The sequence below is a fragment of the Salvelinus namaycush genome, chromosome 10 (genome assembly GCF_016432855.1).
Source record: "Salvelinus namaycush isolate Seneca chromosome 10, SaNama_1.0, whole genome shotgun sequence".
In the NCBI taxonomy this organism is placed as follows: domain Eukaryota; kingdom Metazoa; phylum Chordata; class Actinopteri; order Salmoniformes; family Salmonidae; genus Salvelinus; species Salvelinus namaycush.
In genome coordinates, this window is record NC_052316.1 from 9,205,035 (window position 1) to 9,231,143 (window position 26,109).

The 26,109-nt window shown below is 44.8% G+C and overlaps 2 protein-coding genes and 1 non-coding gene across 8 annotated transcripts in view; 2 read left to right on the forward strand and 1 right to left on the reverse strand.

Moving 5' to 3' along the window:
• Positions 1–2,545: 2,545 nt before the first annotated feature.
• LOC120054643 (PDZK1-interacting protein 1-like) lies at positions 2,546–12,612 on the forward strand. The gene is made up of 4 exons (XM_039002146.1): positions 2,546–2,738; positions 7,611–7,725; positions 12,117–12,197; positions 12,354–12,612. Exons 1-4 carry the CDS (start codon positions 2,672–2,674, stop codon positions 12,424–12,426), a joined length of 336 nt encoding a protein of 111 aa, XP_038858074.1. The 5' UTR covers positions 2,546–2,671; the 3' UTR covers positions 12,427–12,612.
• Positions 12,611–26,109, reverse strand: part of patj (PATJ crumbs cell polarity complex component) — a 166,576-nt gene continuing 153,077 nt past the window's right edge. For 5 of the 6 annotated variants that reach the window (XM_039002140.1, XM_039002141.1, XM_039002139.1 and 2 more), the window contains 8 exons: positions 25,353–25,439; positions 24,864–24,996; positions 24,668–24,705; positions 24,440–24,562; positions 24,234–24,338; positions 20,610–20,713; positions 20,144–20,267; positions 12,611–16,116 (listed from right to left, as the gene is read on the reverse strand). In XM_039002140.1, coding sequence (XP_038858068.1) covers positions 15,970–16,116; positions 20,144–20,267; positions 20,610–20,713; positions 24,234–24,338; positions 24,440–24,562; positions 24,668–24,705; positions 24,864–24,996; positions 25,353–25,439 — 861 coding nt within the window. In that variant the 3' untranslated portion in view covers positions 12,611–15,969. The remainder of the gene's footprint in view (positions 16,117–20,143; positions 20,268–20,609; positions 20,714–24,233; positions 24,339–24,439; positions 24,563–24,667; positions 24,706–24,863; positions 24,997–25,352; positions 25,440–26,109) is intronic. The other variant, XM_039002142.1, reaches the window with a different exon arrangement.
• On the forward strand, positions 22,300–22,375 carry trnaa-ugc. The gene has a single exon. It is a non-coding gene; the product is annotated as a tRNA-Ala (tRNA).

Below are 26,109 nucleotides of genomic sequence, written 5' to 3' on the forward strand. Positions count from 1 at the left end.
TAAATGCACTTTCAATAAATGCGGAAGACACATTTCAGTTGAAGGCATTCAGTTGTACAACTTACTAGGTATCCCCCTTTCTCTTTCCCAATGGAGATTTTCCATTGATGTACATTTGTGTCCAGCACTAGGTTTAATCTGTGTCCAGGGAACCAGCCGTAAAGAAAGTAACGACAAACACACAGTGAGGGAGAGGTATTACATCAGCAGTGTATATACAGCAATTGTGAACACAACATTAGCCTGACTTAAGGTGGAGCGAAGGACTGGAATGTGTCCCTCTGTGAAACGCCATGGAAGGTAAAGGGAGAGTTTGGTGAGAGGGATGCTTCAGTGATTAGTCGGTATTGTTTCTGTGAAGGGCTGTCTGTAGAGAGGCTGATGGGGTGTTCACTTCGGGACTCCTCAAGGACTTGTTATTGTGAGGTTTAATGTGGCTACATTAGGTGCACCTCTCTCAACCCCACTTTCCGGACACAACAAGCACAAACAAACACAGGTCTATATATAGTGTATTTTACAGGTTTATGAAATGAAAGTTGTTTCACTATCAAAGTGTGAAGTATGTTATGCAGCTATGTAAAGAAAAGTGTGTTGAAGACTTTCAAGCATGGTAACCACACACACACACACACACGTTTATACGCTTGCCAACTGAGATCCAACAATATCAATTACAGATCTGTTCAACACTAAAGTATCTACCAATTATGTACTGCTTTTTGTCGGGTTAAGACTCAGAATGAGACTTTCGACATATGAACAGCCCCATCCATAAGAAACCCTCTGGTGTACATTCATTATCTATCCATAGATAAAATATAACTTCACATTCATATCATTACATCATAGTGAGAATGAGATTGAGTTCCCTTCACTGAAATAACCCATTCAAATAATGGATTCAATCAAGACTTTTTCAACTCAGCGAAAGCACACCCCAGTGCAACAGGTCTTGTCCCTTTTTAATTAACTCTTAGAATCCTTCTCCCAGTTTCCCATAAGAACACAGGTGGAAGAGAGCAGTCAGGCGACAAACCGGAGCTGCATCCCAAATGGCACCCTATTCCAAACATAGTGCTCTACTTTTGACCGGAGTAGTGCACTATTTAGGGATTAGGGCTCCATGTGTGTCACACACCAGGATAGATCTCCAAGGGACCCTCCCAACAAAGACAAGTGTTACAGACAGATAACAAAATAAAACATCTTTATGGCTGGAGATAACTAGACAGACAGGGCTGGAGAGAAATCAATTAACGGCCTCCTCCCTCTCTCTGTGTGTGGTTGATGGTGGGCTGGATGGGATGGGCCATAGGGGAGTTGTGCTGGCCCCAGAGAACAGAACAGAGGGCTGGTTCTCAGCCGGTAACGGGACAGTGGGGAGAACCGCTGCTACTGGCTCTCAGGGCTGCTATCTGGCCACACATCACAGCCTGCCTACTCCCCTGAGGTGTGTGTGTGTGTGTGTGTGTGTGTGTGTGTGTGTGTGTGTGTGTGTGTGTGTGTGTGAGAGCGAGAGAGAGGGGCGGGAGGCTGTTAATGAGGTGGCGGGGCTGAGTGAAAAGGGACCTGCTAATTTGGCTGGTGCTGAGGTTGGGACAAAGCCTGGTGTCGATGCACTGTATAGACAGGCGGACAGAGAGACAGACGGTTAGACTAACGGACGGACGGACGGACACACACACACAAAGAGATGCTCATCATGTGTCCCTGGAGTCCAGATGGGGTGTGTCCCCTGTCCTTCCAGCACCTCTCCCTCTCTGCTCTACTAATCAACCATCTTTCATTTCCACTTTCTCCCGTTCTCTCTCATGCCTAAAATAACAACATGCACCTACAGTATGTGAAGCCCACCGCACTAACTTTACCCACGTCGGCTCCAATAGCTAGTAGCTGCTGTGTACTGAAAGTACAAAAGCATCATTCTTCTGAACGCAGGCTTTTAGTGCAAAGTCACTTGTTACATAAGGTCAATCAGGCTTGTGCATTTGTCAAGATCTCCAACACCTTTTGAATATAGTTTTATACTTAGAAATCATTCTTACATACAGATCTGAATAATGTTAGAATGAATAGTTAAGCCTGAATTGAGGCTATTACACTATCACACGTTTATCTTGGAACACTGTCAAATGTTAACTCCTTAGTAGGCAAAACAGAGCTCAATAGATGACTTTTTAAACCAGACCTCCAGTGACATATTAGAAGCCATGAGACTGATTGAAAACTCACCAAGCCAAAGTCCTTCAGAGATGACTGTATATTCTCTAGGTTTCCATGTGTTTTCACTGCGCAGCTATTGAAAAGTGCTTAGTCCTGTATTTCCTGGTCACTATAGTGTAAAATCATCTGTATCAAGGGTACATGATTATTCTATTTTTGCCATTTGATATTTCTACTGAATAAGTTCATGGATGGCCTACACATGTCAATGTCTTCCCAAAATGAACAAATAAAACCTTATCGCTGTTATTATTGAATGACCAGATGTTTTGTTTAAGCAAGTTCGGGTAAATCATTCACTGACTACAGAACCAGGATGTGTGTGCTCTACATTCCAAAAACAATCCTAAACCTTTCGGTACACACATATTTTTTGAAGAGCTGCTCGCAAGCCCATTTTTGTGATCCTAAAACTACATTTGGGGATTTTCAGTAAGACTCAACAATGGGTAGAGCGACAACAGGGATTCTTTGGTTGATGCTAACTCTGGGAGTAGTCACAGCTCAAATAGGTAAGAACTGAAACTCATGGTTATTTAAAGTTAATAGTACCCTATAAAGAAAATAGCTGCCTTTATGTGACTCTGCATGCTGGTCCAATTCACTGTTGATAATAGGATGGGAAGGATTAAAGTAATTTCATTCCCAAACAATGGGCTTTTTTTCCAGTCTTGTACAGTAAATTCGAAAATGATGAACGTATCTGCTTATTATTTACTCGTTCCCTCTTGTCAATTCCCAGTAAGCAAAATGGTGCATTTTAAGTGCTGAATAAAATGTGAAAATACATCATTTCCGGACATTGAAAAGACGTAATTTACAGATGTTATAAATACATATATTTCAATCATTAATTCGATGGCCAAATTTCAACTCCACATTCTCAAAAAAGTAAACATTACATTACAATAAAAAATTTCCAAGCCTAATACAGGAAAGAGGAGCCGGCTGAAGATTCCAACATATAATATTTATTATTTCTCCCATCTGTCATACGCACTTAGGTTAGCTTTTTAAAAACCTGGCAGCGATGATGTTCGAAGTTATCTTGCACACAGAACAAACAGACCACTTCAACAACATTAGCATTCTTAGTAACGGTTACAGAATGTATTCTTCTTGCTATGACTTCGATATGTAGTTGTTCATCTACCGTAGATTAATCCACTGACTGTAAATCGCTCTGGATAGGAGCGTCTGCTGAATGACCAACATGTAAATGTTAAAACAAACACTTACTAAACATGCTGGGTTTTATTCTAATGCGCTCTGCCCTCCAAACAAGAACACATTTACAGCCAGGTCACCCGTGATACAAGTCAGTTTTCGACGTCCATCCATGTCTGAGGAGGTCGGGAGATTACGTGGATACCGGCCACTAGGGCCAACAATGGGTACTGTTACCTTCAAGTAGGTTTGGGTTTTGCAAGTTCGTTGTTCAAGGGGATGGGCGTTAGCATCTGCCTCTGGTGCCAAAGGTTACATGTTTGAATCCAGCGATAGAAAGTTGCTTTTGAGATTGTTGTTTTAAGCCTATCCCAAACCTTGACCCTTGCCTTACACATTCAGAGTTAATGTCTAACCTTAAGATTTTGGAGTTAATGCCTAAATTTAACCTTAAACACTTCAAAATGTGATGTTTGAGAAACATGGATGAACTTCTAATTCTGATGTGAGACAGAGCTGGTTGCAAACTACTTTTCTTTACTGCACTATGTACGGTACTCCGACGTGCTCTACTGTGATGTCCAAACTTGTGAAACATAGATGTCTACGATTGGTTCCGATTTGGTGCAGTCTGGAACAAATCTGAACCAATTATAGACGTCTAAGTTTGTGTCAAATCAAGGCCGGTCCGGATCGTACCAAATCTGAAACGATTAGACAAGTCTACAGTGCATTCGGAAAGTATTCAGACCCCTTGACCTACTCCAAATTTTGTTACGTTAGACTTATTCTAAAATGGATTCAAAAAATAACAAAAATCATCAATCTACACACAATGACAAAGTAAAAAAAGGATTAGATATTTTTGCACATTTATTAAACATAAACTGAAAAATCACATTTACGTAAGTATTCAGACCTTTTACTCAGTACTTTGTTGAAGCACCTTTGGCAGCGATTACAGACTCTTCTTGGGTATGACGCTACAAGCATGGCACACCTGTATTTGGGGAATTTCTCCCATTCTTCTCTGCAGATCCTCTCAAGCTCTGTCAATTTGGATGGGGAGCATCACTGCACAGCTTTTTTTCAGGTCTCTCCAGATATGCTCGATCAGGTTCAAGTCCGGGCTCTGGCTGGGCCACTCAAGGACGTTCAGAGATTTGTCCTGAAGCCACTCCTACGTTGTCTTGGCTGTGTGCTTAGGGTCATTGTCCTGTTGGAAGGTGAACCTTCGCCCCAGTCGGAGGTCCTGAGCAGGATTTCATCAAGGATCGCTCTGTACTTTGCTCCGTTCATCTTTCCCTCTATCCTGACTAGTCTCCCAGTCCCTGCCGCTGAAAAATATCCCCACAGCATGATGCTGCCACCACCATGCTTCACCGTAGGGATGGTGCCAGGTTTCCTCCAGATGTGACGCTTAGCATTCTAGCCAAAGAGTTCAATTTTGGTTTCATCAGACCAAAGAATCTTGTTTCTCATGGTCTGAGAGTCCTTTAGGTGCCTTTTGGCAAACTCCAAGCAGGCTGTCATGTGCCTTTTACTGAGAGGCTTCCGTCTGGCCACTCTACCATAAAGGCTTGATTGGTGGAGTGCTGCAGAGATGGTTGTGCTTCTGGAAGGTTCTCCCATCTCCACAGGGGAACTCTGGAGCTCTGTCAGAGTGACCATTGGGTTCTTGGTCACCTCCCTCGACATAATCCTGTCTTGGAGCTCTACCGACAATTACTTCGACCTCATGGCTTGGTTTTTGCTCTGGCATGCACTGTCAACTGTGGGACCTTATACAGTATAGACAGCTTTAATTTACCACAGGTGGACTCCAATCAAGTTGTAGAAACATCTCAAGGATGATCAATGGAAACAGGATGCACCTGAGCTCAATTTCGAGTCTCATAGCAAAGGGTCTGAATACTTATGAAAATAACGTATGTTTTTTATTTTTAATATATTAGCAAAAATGTTAAAAAACCTGTTTTCGCTTTTTTCATTATGGGGTATTGTACAAAATAAGTTTTAAAATTGTGTGTAGATTGATGAGAATTGTATTTATTTAATCCATTTTAGAATAAGGCTGTAACGTACCAAATGGTGGAAAAGGGGAAGGGGTCTGAATACTAACTGAATGCAGTGTATGTTTGGGAAAAAAATTGACCGGTCCGAACCGGATATCTGTGGACATTGAAATCAAGGTCTGTCCGGACTGCACCAAAAGAAAAACAGCATGAATGCCATGTTAGTAATCCCATCAATTGGGATGATAACTCAAGAGAATGAAAATGACATTACAGAACATTAGAATGACATGTGCCAGACATATTGCACCTGGCCTTGCCTAGATGAATATAAGCACTGAAAAAAATGCTTTAAAACCTCTCTGGGATATGTGGGAGGCTAGCGTCCCACCTCAACAACAGCCAGTGAAATTGCAGGGCGCCAAATTCAAAACAGAAATCTCATAATTAAAATTCCTCAAACATACAAGTATTATACACCATTTTAAAGATAAACTTCTCATTAATCCAGCCACAGTGTCTGATTTCAAAAAGGCTTTACGGCGAAAGCACACCTTGCGATTATGTTAGGTCAGCGCCAAGTCACAGAAAAACATACAGCCATTTCCCAAAGAAGGAGAGGTGTCACAAAACTCAGAAATAGCGTTAAAATTAATCACTAACCTTTGATGATCTTCACCGGATGGCACTCCCAGGACTCCATGTTAGACAATAAATGTCTGTTTTGTTTGATAAAGTTAATCTTTATGTCCAAAAACCTCATTTGAAATTGGTGTGTTATGTTCAGAAATGCATTGTCTCAAACAAACATCCGGTGAAAGTGCAGAGAGCCACATCAAATTACAGAAATACTCATCATAAACATTGATAAAAGATACAAGTGTTAAACACACAATTATAGATAAACTTCTCCTTAATGCAACCGCTGTGTCAGATTTCAAAAAGGCTTTACGGCGAAAGCACATCTTGTGATTATGTTAGGTCAGCGCCAAGTCACAGAAAAACATACAGCCATTTTCCAAAAAAGGAGAGGTGTCACAAACTCAGAAATAGCGTTATAAATATTCACTTACCTTTGATGATCTTCATCGGAATGCACTCCCAGGAATCCCAGTTCCACAATAAATGTTTGTTTTGTTCGATAAAGTCCATAATTTATGTCCAAATACCCCCTTTTTGTTCGCGCGTTTAGCCCAGTAATCCAAATGCTCAATGCGCGATCACTTAGTTCAGACGAAAAGTTAAAAAAGTTATATTACAGTTCGTAGAAACATGTCTAACGATGTATAGAATCAATCTTTAGGATATTTTTATCATAAATCTTCAATAATGTTTCAACCGGACAATTCCTTTGTCTTTAGAAATGAAAAGGAACGCAGCTAACGCTCACGGCCACACGCCTGACTTAGCTCATGGCATTCTGCCAGACACCTGGTTCAAACAGCTCTTATGCGCACCCCCTTCACAGTAGAAGCCTGAAACAAGGTTCTAAAGGACTGTTGACATCTAGTGGACGCCTTAGGAAGTGCAATATGACCCCATAGACACTGTATATTGGATAGGCAATGACTTGAAAAACTACAAACCTCAGATTTCCCACTTCCTGGTCGGATTTTATCTCAGGTTTTTGCCTGCCATATGAATTCTGTTATACTCATAGACATCATTCAAACAGTTTTATAAACTTCAGAGTGTTTTCTATCCAAATCTACTAACTATATGCATATTCTAGCTTCTGGGCCTGAGTAGCAGGCAGTTTACTCTGGGCACCTTATTCATCCAAGCTACTCAATACTGCCCCCCAGTCCCAAAGAAGTTAAGTAAAGTATAGGCGGGTCAGAAGTTTAACAAAACCGATGGGGTAAAACAGACGGGGTTGGCTTAGATTTTTGTCAACATGTAAACTATATTTTGTCTCCATGTTTATTGAAAACAAATACATTTGCACTATGAGCAAATTTTTGCCATATTAGCATAGACATGATATCAGTCAAAACACCTCAAAACAGGACCTGGTATCAAAAACAAAATAAATCTAGCTGAAACGAGCCACCTACGATTCCCCACACGGCAGCTTCTTGTGATTGTTGATCGCTATCTGGCCATCCAGAATCACAACACATGGACTTCTGCCCCATTGAAGCGTGCGCATCGTTTTCGTGACGTTGTCAGCTAACCCGTCTATGCCCTGACTCTTTAAAGGTAAGGTGGAGCGGACACTGCCCCAGTGGCTGACGGGCATCATAGCTGTGGGCGTCTTTCTCTTTCTCATCTTCGTGGCGTTTCTGGTCAACAAGGCCTGGTGTCAGGACTCAAGGTAAGCCTATAAATCGCTGTGACACCTGACCATCTCCAGTCCATACAGCTACTGTAGTAGGACAGTCAAAACTGTCATAGGCTGAGTCTGAAAACTTTAATAGGCATAAAATACTTGCTTCCTCTGTCCTTTGTGCAATTCCTCACCTCCCTCTCAAAGCACATCGGAGGAGAGGATTGAAGGTTCCTCCCTCAGACATCCTCCTCGAATGAGCTTTGGGAGTGAGGCAAGGAATCGAGGAAACAAGGATGAAGGATTTGACAACCAACATTTTCAGACATACTGTAGCCAGACATGGTTCTGAGGTACACTGAGTATACCAAACATCATGATCACCTTCCTAAAATTGAGTTGCACCCCCCCTTTTGGCCTCAGAACAGCCTAAATTCGTCGGGGCATGGACTCTACAAGGTGTTGAAAGCGGTCCAGTGGGATGCAGGCCCATGTTGACTCCAATTTTGTAACTTTATTTCATCAGGGAGTCATACTGAGACCAAGGTCTCTTTTACAGATGAGCTCTGAATTACATAAATTACAGAAAATACACATCAATATAAGTACAATATGTAAGCAGAAAGAACAAAATGGTCATAAAAATAAAAAAAAACACATTCATCAGTAATAAGGTCCTCAATCAGCTTTCTGAATTACCCTAGAGGCACCAAAACTTCACATTTATGAACATTTTGAAGGATTGTTCCACAAATAAGGTGCAAGAAAACTAAAAGCTGACTTACCTAACTCAGTAGAGACCAAAGGAATTCCCAGAGTTAACCATCCCTGAGACCGGGTGTGGTGACTCGTATGTCTAAAGTTAAGTAAAGATGTTCGGTACAGTGGGACTTTTTGTAAAAGAGCTTTATATATGAAAACATAGCTTTGTATCCACCTATGTGACATCAAAGAGGGCACACCAACTTTCTAGTAGAGAACGCAGTGATGAGTACTAAAAATGTCGCCCGTAATAAAATGCAGTGCGCTATGATAAACTGCATCTAACGGCTTTAATTAAGTGGCAGAACGTCGACTGAAAAATGAACTAACTCATCAATATGCTTTTTAAAAAGACAGCTTTATCATTTATCCAGATTCCCAGATATTTATAAGCCGGGACATGATCAATGTGGACACCATCCAAAGTACATATTTTATTTTGACGCGCTCTAGAGAACAACATATACTTAGTTTTACATGCAATCAATACTAATTTCAGGTCAATAGAGTTTTTCTGTAATACAATGAAGGCAGACTAGTTCAGATAGAGCCTGGTCAACTGTGGGGACAATAGAATACACAACAGTATCATCAGCATACAAGTGCAGGTTACTGTTTTTTACAGACAAGTCGATAATGTTAATGTAAACAGTCAAAAGTACAGGACCCAGAATCGACCCCTGCGGGACACCTTTTGTAATATGCAGGAAATCTGATTTAACACCATCAGTAGATACACATTGAGTTCTATCTGTCAAGTCATTTTTAAACCAGTTACATGCAGCCTGGTCTAGGCCAATTGAGAAAAGTCTCCGAATTAGCAGTGAGTGATCAACAGTATCGAAAGCCTTTGACAGGCCAATGAAGAGCGAAGCACAATGTTGCCTTTTATCCATACAGTTAACCACATAATTTATAACTAGGGATGCAGCAGAGATATTGCTATGACGTGGTTTAAAATCTGACTGATGTACATTTAGAATACATTCCAAAGATAAGAAAGATCTTATCTGAGAATTAATCAAGGATTCTTACATGGTCTGCATTCCAAACCTTGGGGATAGTACCTGAAATAATTGTCTGGTTAAAAATATGGGTTAATGATTTAGCAATCGGGGGGCAGAGTGCTGCAGCAAAAATGGATCAAGCATATCAGCCCCAGTGGATTTTTCTTAAGCAAGGTATCGAACACATAACAGATAGTAAATTGTTGAAATGAAAACAAAGACTCACTAGAAGCTGACGAGTTAACCGTTGAGTCAGCTAGAAGCTGGCAGAGAGAAGAGCATTCGATTGATTATTATGTTGAGTGAGCTGAGACTGCCAAGGTCCATGGCCAACCGTGTGAGAGCAGAGTAGACTGAGCATTTGACAGACCTCCCTCAAGTCGCTGGATGCAAGGGGCTGGGACGGGAACTGGGAGAGCAGTGTTGGCAGAGCTCAGTCCACCCGGATGAAGCTCCCGCCAAAGGAGTGGAGCTGCTGCAGGGGATAGGAGTGGCTGCCAGTGCTCCATTCTGGGTGTGCACAGGAGGCCTTGGTGTGGCTCCTGTTGCAGGGTTGGGGCTGCCATGGGGGGCATGAGTGTCCCAACCAAAACTAGCCTGGGATAGAGGTTGTGGGGGGAATTGAGGATGGTGGTGTTGAGGGCAGTGTGGCTGGCGAAGCTTCAAACTCTCAGTATATGAGGGCTGATGATGTGAATGATACATGGTGTGGACTATATCATGTGGTGCACTACCCTCTACAGTGTTTTGCCAGACCCTTGGGTAGTAGTCAGTGCTGTGTAGAGCTGGGTTAAGTTGAGTTGGGCCTGGTCTGGTAGAGCTGTGATGTGATGGGCCAGGTCTGGTTGAGCTGTGCTGTGACGGGCCGGGTCTAGTAGAACTGTGCTGTGACGGGCCTGGTCTGGTTGAGCTGTGCTGAGACGGGCCTGGTCTGGTTGAGCTGTGCTGAGATGGGCCTGGTCTGGTTGAGCTGTGCTGAGACGGGCCTGGTCTGGTTGAGCTGTGCTGAGACGGGCCTGGTCTGGTTGAGCTGTGCTGAGACGGGGCCTGGTCTGGTTGAGCTGTGCTGAGACGGGGCCTGGTCTGGTTGAGCTGTGCTGAGACGGGCCTGGTCTGGTTGAGCTGTGCTGTAGAGTGGATGGTGGTGGCTGAGAAATTCCTGCCTCAGCTCAGGTAGCTCCTTCTGCAGGTCGTGTACGTGGCTGGTGTTGACTGCGCTGGACAGTTCCTCTGTAAGTCTGTGCACTTCCATCCTGAGAGCCTGGTTGTACTCAACATTTTTCATTGCACACTACAGCTCCTGGATCTCCTCCCTATGCTGGCGCACCAGGCTGATCTCCTCCCTATGCTGGCGCACCAGGCTGATCTCCCCCCTATGCTGGTGCACCAGGCTGATCTCCTCCCTATGCTGGCGCACCAGGCTGATCTCCCCCCTATGCTGGTGCACCAGGCTGATCTCCTCCCTATGCTGGTGCACCAGGCTGATCTCCTCCTCTAGAAAATGCTGTGGTACTGCATGTGTCCCGTGTGAGAGGCATGCTCTGGGCTGTGTCTGCTGCAGGCGAGGGAGGAATAGGAATACTTACTAGAGCACAGAGGAAGAGGAGGCTGTTGTAGGTAGTGACAGTGGAGAAGGTTTTAAGTTGAGCAACAAGAGGTTGTATTTGGTCGAAGTAGCGGACAAATTGATCCAGATTGGCCTCCGACCCTTGAGCCGTCGCAGTGTCGTTATTATAAATATGAATGTTAAATTTGGGGGTGGAATCAAACGTATAGTTGTTCCCCATTGTTCTGTTTTCTGACATTTTAAGTTCATGGTTGGTCTTGCGGAGAGCTGTGTGCCAAGCATTAGGATGATCCGTGTAGAACAGAAGGTCTCCTTCTATTTCCATGTTCGCTTTTAGGATGAAGTCTGCCCTCAGTCTCTGGGGATTCTCTTAGCAATTTATTTTTGAATACATTTTTTTCTGAAACACTGCCAAGAGAATGCATCCATCTCCATGGTGACCTCTTTAAACAATGCACTCTGCTCTAAAATGATGTGCACATGCCTCTTGCTGAAAGCACTTATTGAAATAATGCACCTATAGATAAATGCCTTTTTCTATTAAATACATTATACCTAAATTAAGATACTGTGTTCAGAATTTTCTACCTCCTTTCCAAGTGCTATTTTGCTTGCTTGTTTATCTGAATGTTTGTTTACTTATCAAGGCCTGAACTATCCTCCAGAAATCCTTCCTCTTTCTCCCTCTGTTGGTTTTGCATTTGTTTATCTATGTCCTAATTCGTGTCGTCCTTGTTGGGTTTAAAGTCATCCTATCCCATTCCTTACTTCTTTAACCTGTCTCCTCCCCTTCATCTACACTGTTTGAAGTGGATTTAACAAGTGACATCAATAAGAGATCATAGCTTTCACCTGGATTCACCTGGTCAGTCTATGTCATGGAAAGAGCAGGTGTTCTTAATGTTTGGTATTAGAGTATTGGGACAAGTTTTGGGTCTCTAGTAAGACAAGTATTGGGTCTCCACAGACACAATTTGGGTCTTTAGCACAATCTCGTTTTTCACCACCTGCACCGAACTATATGAGATTGACCAGATGTTATAATTGCTTCTAATTGAATGTAAGACAGCATTCTAACGTTTACCATTCTCAATTGCATGAAGGCTGGAGACCAAAGTATGTGAGTGTGTGGAGACCACTGGCTATGCCAAGACCAACTATAATACCAGCCTGGATACAGTCAGGTAAGATGCTCAAACAATGCCACTTAAACACTTATTTTCTGTTGTTTTGTAGTCTACATTTCTAAACGGTACTAGTGACCTAAATATACATAGATGTTGGGGTGTGTGTGTGGAATTACAGCAGGGGTTGTGTTCTAATAGGTGTGTGTCCCACAGGAACGGCGATGACGAGGGTGCATATGAGAACATGGCCCTTGAAAGGGTGGAGGACAAAGTCACTGTCATGTGACCGATAAGAACCAACACAGACACCAATGTATATGGGTTTGTCGTGGACACACACACACGGGCCTAAAGTGTGATTCAACGCTTAGACCTGAAAAATAAAATGGAAAATTCTCATAACAATGGAAGCAAATGAATGACACGTGGTATCACAACTTAAGGAAATAAATTCACTTGGAGATCAGAGGTAGGACATGGTGGAAATGATTGTGCTCCTCTTGTATTTAATAAAACATGGAACATCATCAAACAGTTCATCAGAATTCACGAAGAGTATCAGTGTATGACCACAGTCAGTAGGCTACACACATTTAAAAGATGAGACTTGCATTTATGATCATAGACAATATATTTTTTCTATAGATATATTCATATATATTCTGTGTATCCACACGTCATTACAGCAGAGTTTGTCACACATCGATATATAGGAAGGGCGGATTGTTTCTTTGGATTTGAAAATGCGTTCCATCGATCAATGATCCCGTGTGGCTCAGTTGGTAGAGCATGGCGCTTGCAACGCCAGGGTTGTGGGTTCAATTCCCACGGGGGGACCAGGGTTCAATTCCCACGGGGGGACCAGGATGAATATGTATGAACTTCCCAATTTGTAAGTCGCTCTGGATAAGAGCGTCTGCTAAATGACTTAAATGTAAATGTAATGACGTGAAGAAAGACGTTTGTGGCGCTACGGACGAGCGCGCAGTTCATCGATGGCATTATAGACGGGATTATTGGGCGTGACGGGATCATCATAATCATCAGTCCAACTTCTGACGAACACGTGTACAAACACACACAGCCTATTGCCGATTGACACGCATAGGACAAAGTCAGACAAAATCTAAAAGTCCAGAGTAGATGGGAGAGATCACAGCATGAGAGAGGGGAAAAGAAGCAAGTGAAATAGGCAGCAGTGAGTTTAAACTGAATCTCTTTAAAGGGATCGAGCATTAAGACTTACAGAAATAGGCTCTCACAGAAATAAGACTGATGTATGATGAACACACACACACAATCTACTCTAGCACATCAGCGACTCACGGCAGAGCAGTAGTCAGTCCCCTTAATAGGCCGACCTCCCCTAAATCCCAGGACCCCTTGCAAGTATTTAGGACGCACACCAGATTGCACTTCCACTTTTACTGAGACAGGCACGGCGCGAGAGTTACTATGCAGGGTTTTCCTTAGTGTTAACCGGGGTCATATTCATTATGGCACAACGTAGCTAAATGGTTTGCAACGGAAAACAAGTGTTTTTGTATTGGGCAAGTTCAGGTAGTCCCTCCTTGTTTCAGTCTGCTTTCTCCCGTTTGGGACCTAATGAATACAACCGGGGAGGGGGGCTCAAAGTGTCTTGGAGGAACGTGTTGTCACTTCCTGTGAGCGTGGAGGGGTTGCAGCGACACGGGAAACAGATGACGGGCTCCAGCCGAGGGAGACAGGATATCCTGTAATTGTTGGACGTGGTGAGCTTCTCGCAGCTGGACAGAACAGTGTGGAGCTACAGCCACACATGGTTTGTATTCATTAGTGCACACCGTAGCAAAATGTCTTGCTACAAAAACAAGCATTTATTAAGTTCAGGTTGTCCCTACCTGTTTCAGTCCATTTTCTTCCATTTGATGCCTAAGGAATGCACCCTTGATACATGATGACAACGGCTCACAGCAAGAAATTGACTGCTTCTGATAGTGCCCCAAATGATCAGAAATGTTGGTATATGTTTTTACCAAGACATGTCTAAACAAAAGAATAGGCTTACAGTAACATGCATGCAGTACCATCCGCATGACACAAATAAAAACAATGACAAAGGCAGGTAAAACAAAAAGTAATAGCACTTCATTGAAATGCACGTGTCCAGTCCACAAAGTTAAAATGATCGGGATTGGCTAGGAGGTGGATCGTCCAACTCAAAGATTCATCAGGATGATCCTTCTCCCTTTGATCAGTTAAGACAAAGCCTGGATCCAGTCCTGTTTGTGCGGTCTTGTTTGGCGTGACAATGACCATGGGAGTAGAGCACAAATATCTTGGACCAGACTAGTTAAGACATGGATGTATTTTGACACCATTTCATAGGACCTTAATAGGCTTACAGGGATACTCCAGGGTCAGCGACAAAGGAGGTAAAGATTCGGCTAACCTCCATACAAACCCACACTAGGGGAAAGCAAGCAAGCCCCGGCAACAGACACAATGCCCGATGTAAGTCCTGAGATTCGCCTACATTACATTGTATCGCTAATAGAAACGTGTCTGCCGCAACAATGCTAACAAACGCATAGTGTATATATTTTTCCTCGCTTTGCTAAACGGTCTCGGATTCAAAGGGGGGGGGGTTCAGATAATTTGGCAACACTGTGTACTAATAACCTGTCTCACATCTGCAAGGCGAAACTCCTTCGTGACACGCACAAAAGCTTACAACTCTTAGCAGGACTACACAACATACTGCATAGTGATAAACCAGCAGGGGTATTCTACTCTTACCCTACGAGGTCTGAAGCCTCCTGCTTTTCTGTTCTACCTGATCATTAATTGCACCCACCTCCCAGGTCTAAATGAGACCCCTGATCAGAGGGCAACAATGCAAGAAAACGCAGTGGAACTAGCTTCAAGGTCCAGAGTTGTGTTTGAGGGGACTAGACTGTTGAATGTACTACCTTTGCGTAAGAGTATGACACTACGAGTTTAAATCGTGTGTGGGCAATGAGGAATGAGAAGATGTGCGTCAACCTGACAGTGACTCACTAGCCTACTGTGTGTGGGTGTGTATATACAGTATTTGTGTGTGTGTGTGTGTGTGTGTCTAAATGACCTGTTCCAGTCTAGTGTGTCGCAGCCCCGTTCCCTGCCGAGACCATTCACCCTCACAGTTAGCACATTAGCAGCAAATGAAGCTGACATCTCTAACAGCTAACCAGTGTCTCCCGATCAGGGAGATGCTAAGCTAACACTAGGCTAACGTTGAAGAGACCTAGACCAACTGAACCGCTCGTATTGTTCTACCAGTGTTCTATGAAGGAAGCACGGGTGTGATCACACAAAAAAAAGCTGAAAATGGCACAGAGACTGTACAGCTTCCCTGTGTTTCCTTGCTGTATAATATACAAGCATTAGCCATTTTAAGTCGTGGTGTGTATCCAGTCAGCGTAGCGATCGGACCGCCCTCACAGTGAAGCTCCTAAGATGGCACACAGGAAGTTAGGTGTCACTACGTCCTGCAGCCCCCCAGATATAGTCCTCTTATTTCTCGTGGTTCACTTGAGGGCACAGCTGAACGCAGTGCGACACACATGTTCTCTCTCTACATCGCTACAGGGCAGGGCTCTCCTTGGCAGTGCCACCTAGTGACCCGAATCCTTCCAGAACCAATGCCCCCTTCTCGTTAATGGGCTGTTTATAAGGGTGAAGATGGGCATCAGATGTTGGCCAACTTAACGGAACAGAGTCTTGTTTTTTTTTTGCACGTTGGAAAGTTGAAACCAGTTCAACCCCATAATGGTCGCTTTGCCAGTGGGGGTATAGGTGTGTGTGTGAGCTAAGAGAGGACTTCCAGAGTGACGGCCCCCCTCTGTCTCTTCAGTATGGCCACGGCCAGTTCGTGGGTGGCCCCCTCCAGACTCTCTCCGTTTACTGACAGAATCTGGTCACCCCTCTTCAGACGCCCGTCCACCGCCGCTGCCCCCTGCAGGGAGAACAGGGGAGCACACATAGTAAGTGGGGGGGAAGGTGGTGGAAATTAGACATAAAATGTTTTTTTGAAGCAACCTTATGATCCTTGGAACTGACAGCGTTTTAACTACAAACAGACAATCATAATATCAGTAAAACAAATTCCCTGTTTATGCTACAAAAGCAACTTCAGAAGAGGTTTTAAAGATAGGCTCTATTTGACTGAACATTCCATGACGTACACTAAGGCATTGTTGGCAGAATAGATGGATGCAGTGCAATGTATGATTAATACACTGCTCAAAAAAATAAAGGGAACACTTAAACAATACAATGTAACTCCAAGTCAATCACACTTCTGTGAAATCAAACTGTCCACTTACGAAGCAACACTGATTGACAATACATTTCACATGCTGTTGTGCAAATGGAATAGACAAAAGGTGGAAATTATAGGCAATTAGCAAGACACCCCCAATAAAGGAGTGATTCTGCAGGTGGTGACCACAGACCACTTCTCAGTTCCTATGCTTCCTGGCTGATGTTTTGGTCACTTTTGAATGCTGGCGGTGCTCTCACTCTAGTGGTAGCATGAGACGGAGTCTACAACCCACACAAGTGGCTCAGGTAGTGCAGCTCATCCAGGATGGCACATCAATGCGAGCTGTGGCAAGAAGGTTTGCTGTGTCTGTCAGCTTAGTGTCCAGAGCATGGAGGCGCTACCAGGAGACAGGCCAGTACATCAGGAGACGTGGAGGAGGCCGTAGGAGGGCAACAACCCAGCAGCAGGACCGCTACCTCTGCCTTTGTGCAAGGAGGAGCACTGCCAGAGCCCTGCAAAATGACCTCCAGCAGGCCACAAATGTGCATGTGTCAGCATATGGTCTCACAAGGGCTCTGAGGATCTCATCTCGGTACCTAATGGCAGTCAGGCTACCTCTGGCGAGCACATGGAGGGCTGTGCGGCCCCACAAAGAAATTCCACCCCACACCATGACTGACCCACCGCCAAACCGGTCATGCTGGAGGATGTTGCAGGCAGCAGAACGTTCTCCACGGCGTCTCCAGACTCTGTCACGTCTGTCACATGTGCTCAGTGTGAACCTGCTTTCATCTGTGAAGAGCACAGGGCGCCAGTGGCGAATTTGCCAATCTTGGTGTTCTCTGGCAAATGCCAAACGTCCTGCACGGTGTTGGGCTGTAAGCACAACCCCCACCTGTGGACGTCGGGCCCTCATACCACCCTCATTGAGTCTGTTTGACCGTTTGAGCAGACACATGCACATTTGTGGCCTGCTGGAGGTCATTTTGCAGGGCTCTGGCAGTGCTGCTCCTTGCACAAAGGCGGAGGTAGCGATCCTGCTGCTGGGTTGTTGCGATCCTGCTGCTGGGTTGTTGCGATCCTGCTGCTGGGTTGTTGCGATACTGCTGCTGGGTTGTTGCGATACTGCTGCTGGGTTGTTGCCCTCCTACGGCCTCCTCCACGTCTCCTGATGTACTGGCCTGTCTCCTGGTACCGCCTCCATGCTCTGGACACTACGCTGACAGACACAGCAAACCTTCTTGCCACAGCTCGCATTGATGTGCCATCCTGGATGAGCTGCACTACCTGAGCCACTTGTGTGGGTTGTAGACTCCGTCTCATGCTACCACTAGAGTGAAAGCACCGCCAGCATTCAAAAGTGACCAAAACATCAGCCAGGAAGCATAGGAACTGAGAAGTGGTCTGTGGTCACCACCTGCAGAATCACTCCTTTATTGGGGGTGTCTTGCTAATTGCCTATAATTTCCACCTTTTGTCTATTCCATTTGCACAACAGCATGTGAAATGTATTGTCAATCAGTGTTGCTTCCTAAGTGGACAGTTTGATTTCACAGAAGTGTGATTGACTTGGAGTTACATTGTGTTGTTTAAGTGTTCCCTTTATTTTTTTGAGCAGTGTATAATTCACCAATACATTTCTTGTTAGTCAAACAAATATTACTACCAGGTTGTACGTCACAGCTGGCCTGGTACATTGTTTACTGCCTCCACCTATTCGGGATGCACCGTTTCAGTTTCAACGACTCAATATTTAGGACAACAACGAGCGAATGTAACTAAGGCTGGGAATGTCCATACAATCACACTAGCAATGGCAAAGATTACAAGTCAGTCATAACGTGGCTAATAGGCTGGAGTATCTATTTATCTACCTATTTATTTAGCAAGCTAAAAACAAAGAGCGTAACGTTATCTAGCTAGTTAGCTGCTGGGAGGATGTCATGTCATTGGAGGAGCGGGTGAGCGAGTGACAGGTTTTGTGAATAAAATATAAAAAATCATATTGTTTTTCGGTGGCCACAGCTAGTGATGCAGGTTTCATTTGGTTAGCTAGCAAGCTATGCTTAACTTGAACGACTGTTATCCAGTTAGCATATCTTGCGTTTGTAAAATCACTCTGGCTATCTACTCCAATTTCAGAGCACTCTCATCTGAGTGTGCCAGAGCGCAAAATATCTGATGAATTTATGAACGCGCAACACCTGCTGAATATGACTGGTGTCAGTAAACTTTCGCCCAAAAAATTATTGCCAGCATCAGTTGGTCACTAACGCTCTAGATAACATGTAAACAGCCTAACCAGCTCTGCTAGGACGAGTAAAACAGTCAGAGTGAGGTGTTCTCTCATTCGTGTCTGGAAGTAGCTAGAAAGCTAGCCATCTTTAGGTAGTTAGCTTGGGTGCTTGACTACCGCTGTGAGGAACGCTCGGATCAACCCTACTCCTCGGCCAGAGCGTCCAGTGTCAATAGCGCAGTGTGCGCCCAGAGCGCAAGACACTGAATTTACGAACAGACAATCTGACAACGCTCTGAATTTACGAACCACCCAGAGCGCACTCTGACACAATGGAGGCAATTAAGGAGCGCACCCTTAGTTCTCAATCAAATGTATTTGACTTCGATCAAATGGGCAGGCAAGCAGACAAGTTCCCATTCAGATGTCAAAATGTTTGCGAGGGTTAATCTAATGTTCCCTCGTTAGATTTTTAGCTCACCTCACTCTGGCTAGCATTAGTTGTTGATGTGAATAACAGAGGGAGAGGGAGCCTACCTTTTCATGGTTGTTTGATCAATAGGACTGTAAAGTTCCCAAATGTAAGAGGACTCCCGTGGTATTTACATATTTGCAGAAATCCATTCGGGTGTATTTTGTGGCTTTTGGCAAACTCGTTCTAAATGATCTAAAGTCACGCTGTTGCTACTGTAAATGTAAATAAATGATGGCAGGTCCGTGTGGCAAACGGCTCATTTGCATAAAGGCCTACTGTAGCTCTGATTGGCTATGGCGCACCGGTCCTGGACATGACAGATGTTTTTATTAGGTTTTATTTACTGCAGTGTCTATTAATTGTCCAAACGCACGGCTGCATTCCCACTCTATATTGCGCTAGAATTTTCACAAATGCCTTACTATACGTCATTCCCAAACATTCTATGACTGTATGAAAATGTGAAAATGACCATATCTAAGTGCCCCGCTTCTCTGTGGTTTAATAAGATCACATGTTGCTAAAACGCAGGCAGTTCTACTTGGACTTCCTATTTTAGAAGTAATCACTGATCTGTTTTTCAATGCGTTATCGTGTGGATGTGTTTAAGTATACTTGTGGGGACTAGATTAATCCACGAGAATAGTAAAAGAAAAATGTTTTGACCAACATTTTTAGTCCCCAGTTGCTATTTCTAGGGGGTTTAAGGTTAATGTTAGAATTAGGTTTAGGAGCTAGAGTTATTTTTAGGGTTAGTTTAGGGTTAAGGTTAGGTTTTGGGGTTAAGGTTAGGAAAAATAGGATTTTGAATGGGGACTGAATTGTGTCCCCCCACAAGGTTAGTTAGTATTATATGTTTGTGTGTAAATGTGTGTGTGTATGTGGTGAAGGAACATCTGCTGCCATCTGGTGTCCCAAAGGGGAACTCAAAACACACTCTGCCCTATGGCAAACGAAGCCACATTACCCTGCAGGCACGTGTGATGGTGCAAAGTGGAGTTAGTTACCTTGCTGAAGACAGTCTTGATGTAGATGGGCAGGTCTCCATGAGGGCTTCCGAAGCCCCCTACGATGCTGAAGCCCAGGCCGTCAGAACCCTTCTCAAGAGAGATATTCTTGGGCTTGGGGGCCCTGCAGAGACATGTAGGAACCAGAGGTTTAGGACTAGGAGGCACTGAGCCTTTTATTAAACAGGTCAAGGATCAGCTTTACCATTACCTAATCCTAATCTTAACCATAAGGGGAGAAAACACAAAACTGACCCCAAATCAGTGTCTAGGAGTAAATTTGTCCTACTTGCTCAAACAATGGGACCCATTATTTTTACTCTTCTTTTAATTGAATGTCTTTAATTTAGTGTTATTGTACAGCTCTAGGGTCAGCTTACCCTCCCCTAATCCAAACCTTAACCACTAGGGGTGAATGCAAAAATGACCTTAGATCAGTGTCTAGGAGCAACTTAGTCCTACTCACTCTGGCTCCCCTGGCTGTGTGTCTGGGCTGTTGGGAAGGCTGGTGCTAGTGGACATACTCTCCACCTGACTGGCTATGGCACTGATGTTGGTGTCGGCGATCACCTGCAACACACACAAATTAGTATGCACAAATGACAGGAGACAAAACAATTCAGGTGTTAAGTTTTTACATTAGAATTCACAGGGTATAATCTGTGTGCGCTTGTGTGCGTTATAGACGGGGATGAGTCTCAGGGCACATGTGATGTGGGTTTCAAATGGAATAGAATGACTTTTTTTATTTATTTAAATTATGTACTACAAATATGGCTCCTGGTTCAAAGTCTTGGTTCAATGTCACAGAGAGCCACACAAAGCATAATGTGGTTATCATTGATCATTCCCCCCCTCTCACTCTCTCCAACTTTGGCAAGGAAAACAGGTTCGTTAGGTTTTAGTCCTCTCTCTTAACGAAATAGTCAGTCAGCCAACTACGGAGGGCGGCGACGTTTGGTCAGCATCCGTTCTTTTTCATATTTAAATCAAGCGGGAGGCAATTAAAAATATAAAAACAACAACAAACAAAGGCTAATTAACGGACGACTTGTTGGCTGTGCGAGGGAACATTAGTGGAACGCTCCCCAGCCGTCACCTGCACTAATCTTACTGACACCTTCTTTCTGGAGAAAGAGAGGGAGAGAAAGAAAGGAGTGAGAAAGAGTGAGGGACAGCGTGAGATGGAAACAGAGCAAACTAGAAAGGGAGAGATCGAGTCAGACACTGAGCGAGAAAGAGATGTGTGGAGGGAGGGGGTTAGTAGTCAACAGTAATTGCTGGGTGTCCTGGGTGGTGTGTGTGTGTGTGTGTGTGTGTGGGTGGGTGGGGTGTAATCAGCGCTATGCAGCAGGGCTAGCCCAGTCTAACAGTCCAGTGCTGAGGCTCCTGGAGCTGGACTGATAAAGCTGCATTAGCATAAAGGCCTGGGATTATCTGGCCCAGTTCTCCAAACTGCCAGCCGGCTGCACGGAGCTGATAACCACACAGTGCATGGGCGGTTGTGCGCGCACACGGCAGTATTGTCTACTGCACACACATACGGTACATAGCGAATGTATGTGCATACACATTCACAACCCCATTGATAAATACATACACATCATGGTCAAATAAAATTAAAGAATTTATATTTGGAAAATGTATTTTTTACATATCTGTAAATAAAATGGCATCATTGTCCATTATTAGGGAATATGTATTTGATGGAGGTAAAATAATCTGCAATTAAAAAACTATATGGTCACATTGGGTGATGTGTCGTTACGTTTGAAAACTGATACTTTATTTGGCCATATAAAGATGAGTAGTGGGGTGGGGTATTAGTGTCCTTGTGTGTGTGGACCAGAAGTCCCCTCAAGAATAGTAAACCAACAAAGATTTGACCAACTGGGGACATTTTGTTAGTCCCCACGAGGTCAAATGCTATTTCTAGGGGGTTTAGAGTTAATGTTAGAATTAATGTTAGGTTTAGAATTAGGTCTAGGGTTAGGAGCTAGGGCAAGAGTATGGGTTAGGGTTTAGGGAAAATAGGATTTTGAATGGGACTGAATTGTGTGTCCCCACAAGGTTAGCTGTACAAGACTGTGTGTTTATGTACGTACGTATGTCTGTCTACAGTCACCGGACAGTTTATTAGGTACAGCCATCTAGTAGGCCCCGTGTGGCTCAGTTGGTAGAGCATGGCGCTTGCAACGCCAGGGTTGTGGGTTCGATTCCCACGGGGGGCCAGTACAAAAAAAAAAAAGTATGAATGTATGTAATTGTAAGTCGCTCTGGATAAGAGCGTCTGCTAAATGACTTAAATGTAAATGTAGTACCGGGTCGGATCCCTTTACACAGCCTGAATTCTTCAGGGCATGGATTCTACAAGGTGTTGGAAACGTTCGTTGCTCATTTGGTATCAAGGGACCTAACGTGTGCCAGGAAAACATTCCCCACACCAGTGCACCTCCACCACCAGCCTGTACCAGGCAGGATGGACACATGCTGCTTACGTCAAATCCTGACTCTGCCATCAGCATGATGGAACAGGAACCAGGCATCGTCGGACCAGGCAATATTTTTCCACTCCTCAGTTGTCCAGTGTTGGTGATATCGGGCCCACTAGAGCCACTTCTTCTTGTTTGCAATTTTTTATTTTTTTTATTCAACCTTTATAACTAGGCAAGTCAGTTAAGAACAAATTCTTATTTACAATGACGGCCTACCCCTGCCAAACCTGGATGACACTGGGCATTGTGCGCTGCCCTATGGGACTCCCAATCACGGCCGGATGTGATGCAGCCTGGATTCGAACCAGGGACTGCAGTGATGCCTCTTGCACTGAGATGCAGTGCCTTAGACCGCAGTGCCTTAGACTGCTGCGCCACTCGGGAGCCCTAAATAGCTCATCCGTGACAAGGACCAACGAGTTGTGCGTTCCGAGATGTCATTCTGCACACCACTGTTGTGCAGCACAGTTATGTCTGTTTGTTAGCTTGCACGATTCTTGCCATTCTCTTTCGACCTCTCTCATCAACAAGTTGTTTTCGTCCACAGGACTGCCACTGACTGGATGTTTTTTGTTAGTTGCACCTTTCTCGGGCCTAACCCTAGACACAGTCGTGCGTGAAAAGCTCAGAAGTCCGGACGTTTCTGAGATACCGGAACCGGCGCACTTAGCACCGACGATCATACCACGCTTACATCGTACCCACCCCGGCCGAGCCCGTGCGCCATCGTGCACAAATTGATTTTGCCCCCCCACCACCTATCACACACACCAAACGCGATCACGACACGCAGGTTAAAATATCAAAACAAACTCTGAACCAATTATATTAATTGGGGACAGGTCAAAAAGCATTAAACATTTTAAGCAATTTAGCTAGCTAGCTTGCACTTGCTAGCTAATTTGTCCTATTTAGCTAGCTTGCTGTTGCTAGCTCATTTGTACTGGGATATAAACATTGAGTTGTTATTTTACCTGAAATGCACAAGGTCCTCTACTCCGACAATTAATCCACACATAAAACGGTCAACTGAATCGTTTCTAGTCAGCTCTCCTCCTTCTAGGCCTTTTCTTCTCTTGACTTTATATTGCGATTGGCAACTTTCATAAATTAGGTGCATTACCGCCACTGACCTCGTTCGTCTTTCAGTCACCCACGTGGGTATAACCAATGAGGAGATGGCACGTGGGTACCTGCTTCTATAAACCAATGAGGAGATGGGAGAGGCAGGACTTGCAGCGCAATCTGCATCAGAAATAGAACTGACTTCTATTTTAGCCTTTGGCAATGCAGACGCTCGTTGGCGCGAACGAGCAGTGTGGGTGCAATAATTGAATAACATAGATTTCTAAATATATTTTGCGACGCAAGCGGTGTAGTCAGCCTGTACCGCTCAAATAAACAGTAACTGAATGCCTCGATACCTACAAGCTTTATATAGCAAGCTACCGCCACGTGACTCACTGTCTGTAGGAGAGATCAATTTTCGTGAAGGGGGTGGTGTACCTAATAAACTGGCCAGTGAGTGTATATGTGTGTGTGTGCATGTGTATGAGTTCCATGTGCATGCTTGTAGTGTGTGTGTGTTTTTCTACCTGGAGAATGATGCTGCCGTAGGCATTCTTCAGCATGGTGACCACATCCCCATGGGACAGGCCATCCAGAGACTGAGCGTTAATACTCACGATCCTGTCTCCTACCTGGAGGACAAAAAACACACACACCATGGTGAGAGATTATAGACAGTAAGGGGATCGTAACACACTGACACACACACACACACACACACTGACACACGCACCTTGAGCCTGTGTGTCTTGGCTGCCACCCCGTTGGCCTGGATCATAGCCACGAAGATGGGGATATCCCCAAGAGGACTGCCCTTCCCCCCAGCTATACTGATCCCCAACGCATCAGTAGGACCCTGAGAGAGAGGGAAGGAGAAGGGTGATTGGTCTGGTTGGTGACTCATCTTCTGATGACCACAGCAATGACTATGAACCGAACAGAAGAGGAGCGCTCCATTTACCCGCGTGATCTCCACAGTGCGCACACCCATCTCTGCTCCTATAACACAGAGAGAGGGACAGACGGGCATTACACAGGGAACTGACTGGTATCCAATCCCGGTCCTCAGAGCTCAGCACTCCAAAAGACCAAAAGTGCAGTACCAACATTCAGACGGAGAGGCTAGGTTCCAATCCAGGGGAGCAAAGTGGTTCTACCTGCGCTCTTTGATGAGGTCATGCTCTCCGTCATGGGCTTCCTGGCGTTGTTGAGGAGCTGAGAGGTGGAAGGGGTGGAGTTTAGCAGGGGGTGGGGCGTGGCGATTGTGCTGTTGGCAATCACGTGGCTCATCTGTGGGAGAAAGAGAGGGAGGGGAAACAGAGCTGTGATCCAGTCAGGAGAAAAAACACACACTGAGGCATGCTGCCCGGTGGCAGCGAGTTTGTTTTGGGCAAGGTGAGTGAGTCACTGACACACAGTTGACACCAGAATGAGTCTGGTAAACGTCCAGCAGGCGGCCATTTTGGCTCCCATGCATGAGATGAATGGAGCGAGGAGGAGGAGGTGAGACAGTGGGTATTAATGACACAGCAGCCAGGGTGAGTCAGTGTGACTGAGCTTTTGCATGCAAGCTCCCAGGCAGCAGGGGTGAGAATGGCCGCACACACTCTCCTCCGGCGAGTTCACGCACGCACACACACACACACCTGGCTTCCCTGGGAGGTGTGTCGGGAAGAGATCCAGGAGGCAGCCTTCAGTCGGCCCAGCTCTAGGAGCACCATCCCCCTGGCGCACTGCAGAGGCACAGGTAACGCAACAGCAACAGCACAGCACGTCACTACCAGAGCAGAGCAGCTAGGGACTAGGCCTTAGAGTCTACATCCACATCCTAGTTAACTACTGGCTGATGCAGCCTGCTGGAATCTCCAATACAGTGGACAGGGCACACGCTTCAATCGTACAGGGTCTCCACTTCACAGGCCGCGTCCCAAAATGGTACCGTATTCCCTACATGGTGCACTATATAGGGAATAGGGGTGCCATTTGGTACGCAGCCATAGTGCAATACAAAGACAACAATACAACCCATTTAACGCCCAACTGCAGCCAGGATACCCACTCCAGGTCATAGACGGAAGCAATAAGTTGAATACTACTATATACTTTGGTAAGGGCGCTGGCAAAGGTATACACCACTGTAGCAACTGTCCACAAAGCACCCACTTTAAAAGGACTCCACAAAGTGCTCAACTGTAGCCAGAACCACCAGTCCAGAAGGCCTCGCCGCTGCAGCTAAAAGCACATCACTTCTGAAGAGCACTGCAGCCTTTGACAATAACAGTACCAACGGTGACCCCTTGTGGTAGAAGGAAGGGAAGTTTGGTGGTTACGGACAGGCTGGGTATTGTCTTGGTCTGTGACGGTGAGAGGGATGTTTGTTTGTGTTATTTTTGAGGCAAGTAT